A 14,520-nucleotide genomic window follows, 5' to 3' on the forward strand; every position below is an offset into this window, starting at 1 on the left:
AGAATTACAATAGTCCAGCCTGGAAGTAACAAATGCATGGACTAACTTTTCAGCATCATGCCGCGTCAGTAGTTTCCTGATCTTTGCAATGTTTCTCAGGTGAAAAAAGGCACTCCTAGGGACTAATTTAATGTGGGAGTTGAAGGAGAGATTTTGGTCAAAAGTTACTCCTTGTTGTGGGGTGGAGCAAGTTGTGAGGATCGGCCGCAGACCGACGGACCATGTCACATTAAATCTCAAAAATATGTACAATAGTGCAACATTAAATCTCAAACTGTCTACTGTACAAGAGTGCAACATTAAATCTAAAACTATGTACAATAGTGCAACATTAAATCTCAAACTACGTACAGGAGTTAAATATTACGACTAAAAAATTGTTGAGATAAATGTCAGAGGGAAAAAAATTCCCTTGATCCTGCAGTTCATCACATCACCACTACAAATCCCAGAATGCATCACTGAGCAAAGCAGAGCTGGCTGCTAATCACTGATGTGGGGACACCTGGGAGGTGTTCCTGCACTGAAAGCAGCACTCACTCTGCACTGGAGATGGACATAGAAACACGGACAAGAGTAGAAGGCAATTTCAACACATTTGGGTTCCTCCCAAAGACATCACTGGTATGGTAGAAACTTTGATTTGATGATATTTGATGGTGGAGATTTGTGTTTGAATTGTTTCTTTTTGTGTTGTGAAGGTTTTCAACCTAATGCCAACCAAACAATCAAGAAAAGAAAATAAAGATTGAGTTGGAACTGAAGAGTTGTTCTAGCGTCCTTTGGGGTTTATGGAACCAGGCCATTTCAAGTTGGGAAAGTGTTGAAATTAGGCCAATAACTTGACAGACCTTGCAGCAGAGTTGTGAGGAAAAGATAAAATACTGGCCACGGATGCCGACGATCACTCGAGGTCTTCCCACGCCTGCAGAGACCACATGAGGACGAGGACAGCTATGGAGGCACGGCAGGATGTAATTGTTCCTCAACCTAACCATGATGTGGCTCTCTGGCTTCCAAATGAAAAATGGATGGAGCTTGACAAATTTGGGGGACGGGGGCTCGGCCACCATGTCCAGTAGATCCGGTTGAGGAGGAAGACGCCAAAGAGAAATTGCATTGTTCATCAGCGCTAAATTTAAAAAAAAAAAAGGAAACATACCTGAAGTTGAGTGGGGCTCCTCTACCTTTGTGAGACCCTCTGTCTCTGTGACCAGGAAGGCCAGCTGTGGAGGGAGGGGCACAGGTCTCTTCCTCTTCACACCTGGTGAAGCTGGAACAGCTGCAGGTACGGTAATTTTCAAAAATGAAATTACTTTATTTAATGCAGCTGCAGTTAGCAGAATACTTGATTGGATGAACAGAATTACAATGTTTTTAACATCAACTAGTGATGCCTGTAGTTCAGCGGTATCTCCAGGTGGGGGTTTGGAGCATGTGGCAGATGGAACTAAAAAGACAACATTAGTTTAGTCGGTTCAGATTCAATGAGTTGTGAAGATGCCGTTATTGGTAGACATTCAAGCAGCCTTATCGTTACTCCTCCTGCTTTTTAGGATTTTACATAATTAAAATTATAATTGTCTCATTCACACCAATTGAAATGACAATATTAATCACCACTCTCAAGGCCGAGCAGGAGGAGCATTGTGACTTGGTCAACAAACATGCATTCGCGTGTTAGTACCCCGTGCATCTAAACTGTTTTTCAACGAAGCATGCAACAAAAACAAACACTTACCCTCCTCATAGTCAATATAAGTTCATCATTGTACAGATCAATTCATAGTCCTTACGACGGTTATTATCACACCAACATACGAAGAGTAACATTAAAGAAACTCGGAAGAACACAAAAATAAGATAAGTTTCAGGTTTGGAGAGGAATTCATCATGGAAAGGAACAAAACTCCAGCTCTGAAACCTATTTTTCAGAAACCTGTTTCTGCTCCTGGTGGCATTCTCGGCATGGGGGCTGCTGCTGCTGCTACTGGCATAGCATCTGCACAGAGATGAAAAGAAAAACAATAGAAATCAGATATGGCATGGACTTTGTTTGTCTGACATGAAACAAATGTGGTAACAGTGTATTTACAGCTCTGGACTTACAGATCAGAGGCATCGCTGCTCTGCATCTCCCTTTCCATCTCTACGTCCTCCTCCATGGCTGTGTTAAAGACAAAAATACTGGCTACAGGTTATTAGTAGAAAAGAAAAAAACCTTTTCCCAAAGTTGAACTTGTCACATGAAGGAATTAGCATACCCAGGGGCTCAGCTGGGGCCTTCATGGGATGCTCAGCACGTGTGGAAGATGTGGTGGGCTGCTGCCTCTTCAGCAGGTACTGCTGCAACCTGAACATTCGTGTACCTGGAACGCAGCACTTGCCTATGACAAAATCAGCATAGCCATCACCTCTGCTGTCCCAGATCTCCTTCCACGTGCTCTTGGCTCGGGCACCAAATCCAACCAGCTGGTCGTCTTCAGATGAGGCAGTCACTCCATCCCCTCTTCTGGCGTGAAGTGTGAAGGATTTCTTGGAAACTGAGGGCATAACGCACAAATGACTGTAGGCTGTCCTTATTGTGGCTTTCAGCCATACAGAGACCTGCTGCTTTCTCGTTCTTCACATTCTTGATAAGATACACGGTGTATCCTACATCATTCTGCAAAAGCCATCTGAATTACTTCCCTTTATATTTACCAAACTGCAGGACATACCGTCTCGCAGCACCTCCATCTTATCTGAGGGTTCCCCTCCTCTTTGTTGGATGACAGCCAAAGCGTTCTGCCGTACGAGGTCCTCCCTCGTGGCCGCAGACTTGTCCTGAGGAGTAGAACTCACCCGTTTGGCTTCATCAGATGGCTCCTGGAGGAGAAACCCAAGAGGCCCCTTGCGGAACACGACCTGAAGTTTTCCAGGGAAAAAGGCGACTTGCTTCTGCATGTTGAGCTGACATAAAGGAAAAATGGCTATTAATTTTCTCATTTTTACTAGTAAAACAGTTCCACTCATAAAACAGTTCCACACACTTTTCAAATCACACCTGATAAATGTGATCAAAGGAATCTTAGGCCAGTAAAAGATGAAGTGTGGTACCATATGTAAAGCTCTCTGTGTGTGTGTTTTTGAGTGTGCGCACACATGCATTTATCATGTAGGTGTGAAAGTGTAAGATCAAGGTTGTTGGGGTGTGGATTCAGGAGTTCAGAAGGTCAGTACCTGGTGTGTCTAGGTAGGAAAAGACTGGAAAGAGATATGGAAAAATACTGTGGGTATGGGGGGGTTGTGTGGGTGTATGTGTGAGAAAATGTTGGGGGGGGGGCACAGAGACCGACAGACCAATAAGTTTAAATTCTGATGTGTAGAATGACAATATTCATTCATAATTCAAGACAATTCTTTACTTACGATGCAGAAGCACATCGTTTAAAACCCAACTACCGAGATTTCAGTGCCACGACAAGTAAATCGGTTACTTGAATATACAGTAAATGTTAAGTTCATTCATCACCATCGTGTAATTTAAGACAAGCAACAGATAATATTGAATTATAATCTCAACGTAACCTTGGCGTTCCATTGGAGCGATCTCACGATACATAGTTTGATCTGCACGTTCATATTTCACTGTAATTTGTCTTTAGCAGTCACCGAGGGTGTAATAAAATGTTGACAAAGTTGGCGATGAGTGGTTTTCAACTGTCAAGTTATTGGATTTTTTTCAACACCTTCCCAACTTGAAATGGCCTGGTTCCATAAACCCCAAAGGACGCTAGAACAACTCTTCAGTTCCAACTCAATCTTTATTTTCTTTTCTTGATTGTTTGGTTGGCATTAGGTTGAAAACCTTCACGACACAAAAAGAAACAATTCAGCAAACAAACAATTCAAAAACAAATATCTCCACCATCAAATATCATCAAATCAAAGTTTCTACCATACCAGTGATGTCTTTGGGAGGAACCCAAATGTGTTGAAATTGCCTTCTACTCTTGTCCGTGTTTCTATGTCCATCTCCAGTGCAGAGTGAGTGCTGCTTTCAGTGCAGGAACACCTCCCAGGTGTCCCCACATCAGTGATTAGCAGCCTGCTCTGCTCAGTGATGCATTCTGGGATTTGTAGTAGTGATGTGATGAACTGCAGGATCAAGGGATTTTTTTTCCCTCTCTGACATTTATCTCAACAATTATTTAGTCGTAATATTTAATTCCTGTACATAGTTTAGGATTTAATGTTGTACTGATATTTAATGTTGCACTATTGTACATAGTATGAGATTTAATGTTGCACTATTGTACATAGTATGAGATTTAATGTTTCACTCCTGTACACAGTTTGAGATTTAATGTTGCACTATTATACATACTTTTGAGATTTAATATTGCACTGAGATTTAATGTTGCACTACTGTACATACTGTATTTTTGAGATTTAATGTGACATTGTCCATCGGTCTGCGGCCGATCCTAACAACTTGCTCCACCCCACAACCAGGTTTTATATAACCCGCTATGTGAAGCATCTGGTAAACCTGTTGAACACCAGTTCTTCTCTGAACACCAGCCCAGAGAAGCTCCTGGAGACCCAACAGCTGTGGTAGTCCTTGACGTAGAGGAGCAAAACAACCAGCGTTCCTGTAGTCATCATGGAGACAGCTGTTGTCACTCCTCCCACAGCCGCCCTGCCCACACCTCTGACGCAGGACTCCATTGAAAAAATTGTGCAGGGCATTCTAGAGAAGCAGCAGCAGCAGCACCGACCAGAGCAGAAGATGAGACAGACAAAAACCTGTCTCGCCTGTGGACAGCCCAAGTCTCGGTATGGGACTGATAGATCTTCCATCCACTTTTTCTATCAGCAGGGTCCTGTTCGCTACTTCTACTGCTCAAGGAAGGTGCATCAGACATGCTGCTGAGGTACTCTCTGACCCCAGAATGCCCTTTGAACAATTTGCCGCATCAGAGTTTTTCCAGAGGGAGCTGGAGGCCACCAAAAAGCGTTTGGAGGAAAAAGCTTGGAGACAGAGACCCGACTCCCAGCCACCTGATCGCCTCTGCAGGTTCTGCCATTTAACTCTTAAACAGGGACCAAACAGCTCGCATATACATACAGGGTTCCCTGGAGCGGCAGGTAAATACATTTACTGCCCATCTAAAGTCTATTCTCTATATCGGGACAAGGGGATGGCCCGAGAGATGACTTGGAAAGAGTTTGTGGCGACTCCTTTCTTTGAGGCAGAGAGACGAAGATGGATGGAGGAAAGGACAAAATGAACTACATGCCATGAATGCATGTTGCACGACTGTATGTAGTTATGAAATGTAATGTTGCAATATTGTACACAGTTTGAGATTTAATGTTGCACTGAGATTTAATGTTGCACTATTGAACATAGTTTGAGATTTAATGTTTTTTGAGTGCGTGTGTGTGTGTGTGTGTGTGTGTGTGTGTGTGTGTTTGTGCTTAAATAAGATTGAATTTCCCACTTTGGTCCATACTGTTGTCAACATTTCTGTCTTCACAAAAGCCAAATAAAGGCGGCCAAGTCCTGAATTGAAAACAATATCTAAAGAACTCAAGTATCATCAGATTATTTGCAACAGAATAAGCCGATAACGTAGCATTTCCCTGTTCATATCTGTGACTTGCAATTTAGAATTTGTCCATAAAACTATGCTATGATGCAAACTACAGTTTAAAAGACTTCTGTGCTCCTAAAAAGAGCAGCATTTGTGGCTCATAAAACTCACAGAAAGTGCTATGCTCTTTAAATAGTTTTATTATCGTGGATTTTTCAATCAAATATCTTCCATTTGGTAATGCCCAAAGCGGGATTTGAACTCTCCCTCTGAGGTCTTCAGGAGGTTTCAATCTGATTGGCTGGTTCTCTGTTACAGCTGTTCTCAAATGGCCCGAACCCGGGCCTCGAGAGTTTTTTAGCTAAACGGCCCTAAACCGTTTCCCGTTCATTTTCAATGGTAGTGCCTAAACCACTACGGACGCAATATATTTTCGGCCGCTATCATCCTGTGGCGCTGTTCTGTCGTTTCTATGAAGAGCAGCTCCTCTCCAGAAAGTTCATTCTTTGGTAAACTTCGCTGAAGGTAAGTTTGGGCTTGATTTCCTACTAAATTAATGAGGAAACTTTTCGTAATTGTGCATAGGCTGTGGTCAATTTTGTCCTAAATTAGCAAGGAACATGTTATAATTGGCCCTAAATTATAATGTATGCTACAATATAATCATATCTTGTCAAGCTAGTTTTTCACATTGTATTACGGTCATAACTCGTCGCCAACTTTGTCGACATTTTATTACACCCTCGGTGACCGCTAAAGACAAATTACAGTGAAATATGAACGTGCAGAATAAACTATGTATCGCGAGATCGCTCCAATAAAACGCAAAGTTTTCGTTGAGATTATAATTCAATATTATCTGTTGCTTGTCTTAAATTACACGATAGTGATGAATGAACTTAACATTTTATATTCAAGTAACCGATTTACTTGTCGTGGCACTGAAATCTCGGTAGTTGGGTTGTAAACGATGTGTTTCAGCACCGTAAGTAAAGAATTGTTATAAAGTCTTGAATTATGAATGAATATTGTCATTCTACACATCAGAATTTAAACTTATTGGTCTGTCGGTCTCTGTGGGTTTGTGTGTGGTGTATTATTATTATTATTATTATTTTTATTATTATTATTTAGTAGTAGTAGTATTACATTTTAATACATCAAGTGTGTTTTTGTTTCCAATGTCTTTGAGAGGGGATACTGTCCTCCTGCCCCCCCCAACATTTTCTCACACACACACACACACACCCACACAACCCCCCCATACCCACAGTATTTTTCCACATCTCTTTCCAGTCTTTTCCTACCTAGACACACCAGGTACTGACCTTCTGAACTCCTGAATCGACACCCCAACAACCTTGATCTTACACTTTCACACCTACATGATAAATGCATGTGGGCGCACACTCAAAAACACAGAGACACACGCATGCACACACACACACACACTCACACACACACACACACACACACACACACACACACAGAGCTTTACACATGGTACCACACTTCATCTTTTACTGGCCTAAGATTCCTTTGATCACATTTATCAGGTGTGATTTGAAAAATGTGTTGAACTGTTTTATGAGTGTCAAGTAAAAATGAGAAAATTAATAGACATTTTTCCTTTATGTCAGCTCAACATGCAGAAGCAAGTCGCCTTTTTCCCTGGAAAACTTCAGGTCGTGTTCCGCAAGGGGCCTCTTGGGTTTCTCCTCCAGGAGCCATCTGATGAAGCCAAACGGGTGAGTTCTACTCCTCAGGACAAGTCTGCGGCCACGAGGGAGGACCTCGTACGGCAGAACGCTTTGGCCGTCATCCCACAAAGGGGGGGCGGGGGGGTCCCTCAGATAAGATGGAGGTTCTGGGAGACGGTATGTCCTGCAGTTTGGTAAATATAAAGGGAAGTAATTCAGATTTATTTTGCAGAATGACGTAGGAAACACCGTGTATCTTATCAAGAACGTGCAGAATGAGGAAGCAGCAGGTCTCTGTATGGCTGAAAGCCACAATAAGGACAGCCTACAGTCATTTGTGAGTTATGTGAGTTAGAGCACGTGGAAGGAGATCTGGGACAGCAGAGGTGATGGCTATGCCGATTTTGTCATAGGCAAGCGCTGCGTTCCAGGTACATGAATGTTCAAGTTGCAGCAGTACCTGCTGAAGAGGCAGCAGCCCACCACATCTTCCACACCTGCTGAGCATCCCATGAAGGCCCCAGCTGAGCCCCTGGGTATGCTAATTCCTTCATGTGACAAGTTCAACTTTGGGAAAAGGTTTTTTTCTTTTCTACTAATAACCTGTAGCTGGTATTTTTGTCTTTAACACAGCCATGGAGGAGGATGTAGAGATGGAAAGGGAGATGCAGAGCAGCGATACCTCTGATCTGCAAGTCCAGAGCTGTAAATACACTGTTACCACATTTGTTTCATGTCAGACAAACAAAGTCCATGCCGTATCTGATTTCTATTGTTTTTCTTTTCATCTCTGTGCAGATGTTATGCCAGTAGCAGCAGCCGAGAGTGCTACCAGGAGCAGAAACAGGTTTCTGAAAAATAGGATTCAGAGCTGGAGTTCTGTTCCTTTCCATGATGAATTCCTCTCCAAACCTGACTTATCTTATTTTTGTGTTCTTGATGTTCCGACTGATTTCCTTCAATACTCTTCGTATGTTGGTGTGATAATAACCGTCGTTATAATAACCAAGTCACAATGCTCCTCCTGCTCGGCCTTGAGAGCGGTGATTAATATTGTCATTTCAATTTGTGTGAATGAGACAATTATAATTTTAATGATGTAAAATTCTAAAAAGCAGGAGGAGTAACGATAAGGCTGCTTGAATGTCTACTAATAACGGCGTCTTCACAACTCATTGAATCTGAACTGACTAAACTAATGTTGTCTTTTTAGTTGCATCTGCCACATGCTCCAAACCCCCACTTGGAGATACCGCTGAACTACAGGCATCACTAGTTGATGTTAAAAACATTGTAATTTTGTTCATCCAATCAAGTGTTCTGCTAACTGCAGCTGCATTAAATAAAGTAATTTCGTTTTTGAAAATTACCGTACCTGCAGCTGTTCCAGCTTCACCAGGTGTAAGGAGAAAGAGACCTGTGCCCCTCCAGCCATAGCTGGCCTTCCTGGTCACAGAGACAGAGGGTCTCACAAAGGTAGAGGAGCCCCACTCAACTTCAGGTATGTTTCCTTTTTTTTTTTAAATTTAGGGCTGATGAACAACCTGATATCTCTGTATTGTACAGCCGACTGTTCTTTACATGTTGTCATCAGGTTAAGTGACTAATTTCTTAACAGCAAGTCTGCACTTGTTTTCAGGACCCGACACTTGCACGGCACAGACCTCTGTCGGCAGAGTGCCTCCTTTGAAGGACTCTCCCGAAGACGAAAATAATGGTATGTTAAACAATGTAAATTTCCCCGAGGCTGGTGCATACGGACAGAGAACCATCGGCTAGTACGTGAGGGAGGAAGATCGGCCACGTGCTTTCGGGTCGTACGAGGACCAAGATGGTTGGGGTGGGGTCTCTGTGTCCGGATTCTACCTGACTGACTGCCTGCTGGATGAGTTCAAGCGTCAACAGCTGTCTTTGACCAAGCGCCTCCAGGGCACATTCGGGCAGGTTTTCAGGTCGGACCACACGAGAAAGATGGCAAGGAAGGTGATGCTGGCATCTGGAGCCATGTCCAGTTTTGCAGTGATGAATGAGAACTGGCTCATTGTGTCCTGGGTGATGGTTCAGGCCGAGACAGAAAGGTCCTAGCAACCGATGTACCAAGGAATGGCCAAGAGGTACAGCGATGCTAGGGTGTAAAAAGCAGGCTACCACTGGATGGACAGGTGAGATCAGCGATCTTCTTTGTTTGCCGTCATTCAAACTGAAAAATGCTCTCTGCAAGTCATTTTCTTTGAAGAAATGTTATATTTAATGTTACACTTCTTCCTTTAGATCTCATATTTCTATGTCTCTGCCTCACATTTAGGGAATGCTGCGCAATAGAACAACTCGTTATGGCTCTTCATCATTTAAAAACCTTCAGGATTATACATATGGACATTAAACCAGAAAATGTCATGATTGTGGACCACCATGAAAAACCACTGCAAGTAAAGTTAGTGGACTTTGGTGGGGCCCAGATGTCCGGTAATATTGACTTTGAGACCTTAATGTTCACCAAGATGCACAGCTCTCCAGAGGTACTCCTGGAGTCTGAAATGAATGAGGCTTTGGACATGTGGTCTTTGGGGGTTACTGCTTTCAAACTGGCTGTCGGAACTGATCTGTTTCCATACAGTAGGCGGTACAGTATAATAAATTCTATGGTCAAATTTTTTTTGGGACAGCCACCAGACCATGTACTGGACAAGGGCCAGCAAACTGAAGAATTCTTCAATAGAAGAACAAATGATCATCCAAGGTGGACAATTAAGACAGCAGAAGAGTACGGGATCAGTGAAAAAGAGGAGGACTTCAGCTGTTTTGATGATGTTGTGGGGATGCTATCAGTTCAGCAAGAACATGCAACTGGTCTGGATCTATTTATGGATCTCATCAAAAACATGCTGCAGGTCGACCCCAACCAGCGAATTACGCCCGTGGAGGCTCTACAGCATCCGTTCTTCAATGTAAAAGAGGAAGCTACTTCAAAGGAACAATGTCTGGAGAACATTCAGCTGACAAACTATGCAGTGGACCAGCTGGAAAAACCTGAACTTGTCCCACCAGAGACAGTTGTCTCTCAGGAGAACCCTGCAGAGGTCCAGCCAGACAACTCTGGAGAAGACCAGCTGAATGATGGGTTCCAGACAGGGGACAACACCTTGAATTATACCTGCTTTGTCAATACCCTAAGGACGGTTGGAGATGCATTGGCCCTTCCTAAAAGGACAGAAAAGTTTGACTGGTTTGGCTGGTTTTAAAATCTGCCCTGAAAATTTCAATTGAGTTGGCACCACAAACCAGGATGGCCGCAAAAATAAAAGCCCTGACGCCTGTGGATAGATCAACTTGATGCCTTTTTTTTACAAATATAAAAACATTCAATACTTTTATTTTTTGTCATCTGGTTATTTATTAATATCTGGTTAATTGATGACTACATTTCTTTTGTTTAATAAAGGTTAGTGCAACAATGGTTCTGCAAATTAACAGTAAAACATTAACAGTAAAACAAACACTTTATTACAAAGTGTAATAAAGTGTAATAAAGTGTGAAGAAAGTGTTTTCCAAAGAATGGAATTTGGACATAGCATTTATTTGTTTTTAAAGTTTATAACAACTTCTGTATGGCTGTATAGCCTATGAGCGTCATATCATCAAATCAACCTATAACGGCTCTTGGATGAGAGGTGAAACGTCTACAAGAAAATCAAACAAGATTCAACTCCTCTAATTAAAACAGCTAAAACAGTTTTTTTATTATTTCAACAGGACTTGAACACGTGTTATACTCATACGAACTTCCGTGGACAACCACACCCAGAACCACCCACCATGCACGTGATGCATGCCAACTACGGGTCCAATTATAACCCAAAATACATAACATTTCCTTCCCTCTTAAAGCAAACGTCCTATATGAAACACATTAAAAGAAATAATGCATTCCCCTTAGCTATGAGTACAATATAACCCCATAACATAGTTCACTCAGCATTACGCTATTAACAGCAGCACACAAAAGTATTTTTTTCCCCATATATATTACTCCTGAACTATTATTTAGGGATGAGGGTAGACTACCTCAAACCCCAGACTGTACCCAAGGGGATTATTCTGCCCCTGGTGGTTTGGGTCAGTGTCTAAACCAGGCATGGGCAAACTACGGCCCAGGGGCCACATGCGGCCCGTTAAACGTTTTAATCCGGCCCGCCAAACTTGAAAAATTAAATGAATAAACCTTGTTAATGTTATATTTTCACTGCAATTCTGGTGTTTTCCCACTAGAAAAAAGACAGTCAGGAGGAGAGTGATGGTGATATCCTGAAGGATAACAGAACTTTCAGTGCTTTAAAATAGAAATGGTTATTAATTTTTTTTTTAAAAAGGCACATTTTATTCATTTGATTTTAAGTGTTTTAAGACTCATTCCAAAGTCAGATATTTTGTTGTAATGCTTCTCTTCATTTTCATTTGAAATTAAAGCACATGTTTTCTCCATATCCCAAGATGTGTATTTTTTCTCCAATGAGGTGAGGTTACCAAAGCACTCCATCCATCCATCTGCTCCTGGTCCGGCCCCTTTGTCAAATGTTAGAACCCATTGTGGCCCACGAATCAAAATGTTTGCCCACCCCTGGTCTAAACTATACTACAAATCCAGCCGTACAGGAGGTCGCCGCTCTCTTGCTGGATATCGGCGCCCTGCAGGAACATCCGTTTTCTTGTCCATGTGTTGTACAGTGTCTCTAGAAGCTAAAACCACCACTGGTGCCTCTGCTTCATTTACAGCAACATCTGCAGCAGGCGTAACTGTCTCTGGAACGGTGGACTGCTGCATCTATGTGTGTGTGTGAAAACTGGTGGTGGATCAAGTACATCCAATGAACGTTCTGGAGACAACTCTGATGAAACAGGTGAAGTCGTCAGCAGTTGATCAAGGTGTCGCCGCCATCTCTTCGATTTGTTTGTCCATTCCTGGCCACCAAAAGTAACTTCTTGCCATTTCCTTCATTCTGACAATTCCACTATGTCCTACATGAAGTTGTTGCAACACTTGTGCACGCAATGATTGTGGAATAATCACCCGCCTCCCCCATAGCAAACACCCTGACCGAACAGAAAGCTCCAACCTCCGTCCCAGGTATGGCTTCAGACGCGGATCGTCACCAGCAGTCCGACCTTTCACCACCATGTCCAGGACTGCTGACATTTCTGTGTCAATGCGAATCTCCTTTTTCACTTGTACTGCAGAAACAGGGGCTTTTGACACCTCCGTGAAGTAGAAGATGTCCATGGCGTTTGACTCGGGTTTCATAATAGGAAGCGGCAATCGGGACAGACCATCAGCATTGCAATGCGAATCTGATTTCCTGTGTTTGATGTCATAGGAATGAGCAGATAACAACAGGGCCCATCTCTGCAGTCTCAATGCAGCAAGAGATGGTACACCAGTGTGTGGACCCAGAATGGTTGTAAGAGGTCGACGGTCAGTTAAGAGAGTGAAGTTTCTCCCATACAAGTACTGATGAAATTTACGGACAACGAAAACGATACTTAATGCCTCTCGCTCCAGTTGTGCATAGTTTGATTCTGCCTTGTTCAGTGTTCTGGGGGCAAAAGCGATTGGTTTTTCTTCTCAGTTTGGCATGACATGTGAAAGAACCACTCCTACTCCATACGGAGACGCGTCACAAGCAAGCTGTAGTGCCAGTGACGGGTTGAAGTGAGTCAGAACCTGCGAAGTTGTCAGCATATCCTTAGCTTTCTGGAATGCTGCCTGGCAGTTTTCGGTCCATTTCCACATTTTGTCTTTGCACAACAATTCGTGCAATGGCTGCAGCAACGAAGCCAAGTTTGGAATGAATCGTCCGTAATAATTCAATAATCCTAAAAAGGATCGTAGCTGGCTGATGTTCTGTGGCGGTGGTGCATTGACGATGGCAGTGATTTTAGACGGTGCGGTGTGAAGTCCTTCCGCATCAATCACATGCCCCAGATACTCCACAGACGGCTTAAAGAACTCACATTTGTCTTTTCGAACTATTAAGTCCGTATTCCTCCAGCCTTTGAAGCATCGCATCTAAGTTACGCAGATGCTCTTCATCGTTTGCTCCCGTACACAGAATGTCATCAAGGTAACATTGTACACCTGGTAAGCCAGTAAGGATTTGATCCATGGCGCGCTGGAATAAAGCTTGAGCTGAGGTTATTCCAAAAGGCAGCCTGCGATACCTGAAAAGTCCTTTATGTGTGTTTATTGTTAACAGTTTGCGTGACTGTTCCTCCACATGCATTTGCAGGTAAGCTTGGTTGAGATCTATTTTGCTGATTTTTTTTTCCTCCAACAAGACCAGCAAATAAATCATCAATCAATGGGAGTGGATACTGCTCTGCTACCAGCACTGGGTTAAGGGTTACCTTAAAGTCCCCACAGGTCCGGATTCCACCATTATTCTTCGGTACCGGAACAATAGGCGTGGCCCACTCGCTGGTGGTCATAGACTCTAAAACCCCACTCTCAACCAAATCATCCAAGTCAGCTTCCACCTTTGGCCTAATTGCGTAAGGTACTGGTCTTGCCTTGCGGAATACAGGTTCGCTCCCAGGTTTGACATGCAACTTAACAGTAATGTCCTTCATGCTACTTAACTCATCACGGAAGATCTGGTCATGTTTTTCCAGTATCGACTGCAACTGTGTCGAATGAGTTGATAGCTTCCTTACCTCCTGCCAGTCAAGACGGATTTTCCTTAACCAGATGCGCCCCACGAAGGCGGTGAGGTTATCCCTGGTGACATAGACGGGAAGTGTCTCTGACCGACCATTACAGTGCACCAGTACATCCGTCATCCCTTTCATTTGCACTGGGTGTCCAGTATAGGCTCTGAAAACCGTGTCTGAAGGTCATAACTGAAGGTGCTTCAGACATTTCTTGTAGGTTTTGAAAGACAAAATGGATGCCTTTGACCCTGTGTCAATTTGCATTTTTACAGAATGTCCTTCCAGCTCAGCATTAATCCAAAACCCATCTGACCTTTCATCCACACTCAACACTTTCACTGTGTTAATCTTAGCAGACAATCCCTCTTCTGAGGAATCACTGTCCTCCATTTGACTTTTAACTGTGTGAACATGTCTTTTCTTGTTGAACTTTGCATTGTCCTTTTTGTTTTCAGCCTTTGGGCCTCTTCCTGCATCATTTTTGTTTCTGCATGCCGTTCCACGTGACCCTTCTTCCCACAGCTTTGGCAGG

At 43.0% G+C, this 14,520-nt stretch overlaps 1 protein-coding gene and 1 pseudogene across 9 annotated transcripts; one reads left to right on the forward strand and one right to left on the reverse strand.

The window, feature by feature from the left end:
- Nucleotides 1-292: 292 nt before the first annotated feature.
- Nucleotides 293-11,492, forward strand: LOC105419264 (homeodomain-interacting protein kinase 2-like). Of its 9 annotated transcripts, none has more exons than XR_003887932.1 (5): nt 293-624; nt 7,223-7,330; nt 7,515-7,628; nt 7,696-7,818; nt 7,916-7,946. XR_003887932.1 is itself a non-coding variant. In XM_029834235.1 (5 exons), exons 4-5 carry the CDS (start codon nt 9,437-9,439, stop codon nt 10,522-10,524), a joined length of 945 nt encoding a protein of 314 aa, XP_029690095.1. In that variant the 5' UTR covers nt 7,938-7,987; nt 8,081-8,575; nt 8,664-8,783; nt 8,922-9,436; the 3' UTR covers nt 10,525-11,490. The 9 variants fall into 9 exon arrangements, 5 of the variants coding, with proteins under 5 accessions (XP_029690097.1, XP_029690098.1, XP_029690095.1 ...); XR_003887930.1 differs by having other exon boundaries at nt 305-624; nt 7,515-7,619; XR_003887931.1 differs by lacking the exon at nt 293-624 and adding an exon at nt 6,068-6,107 and having other exon boundaries at nt 7,515-7,619.
- Nucleotides 11,493-12,201: 709 nt separating this feature from the next.
- Nucleotides 12,202-14,117, reverse strand: LOC115249090 (uncharacterized protein K02A2.6-like; annotated as a pseudogene).
- Nucleotides 14,118-14,520: the final 403 nt, after the last annotated feature.

The sequence above is a fragment of the Takifugu rubripes genome, chromosome 3 (genome assembly GCF_901000725.2).
Source record: "Takifugu rubripes chromosome 3, fTakRub1.2, whole genome shotgun sequence".
Lineage (NCBI taxonomy): Eukaryota > Metazoa > Chordata > Actinopteri > Tetraodontiformes > Tetraodontidae > Takifugu > Takifugu rubripes.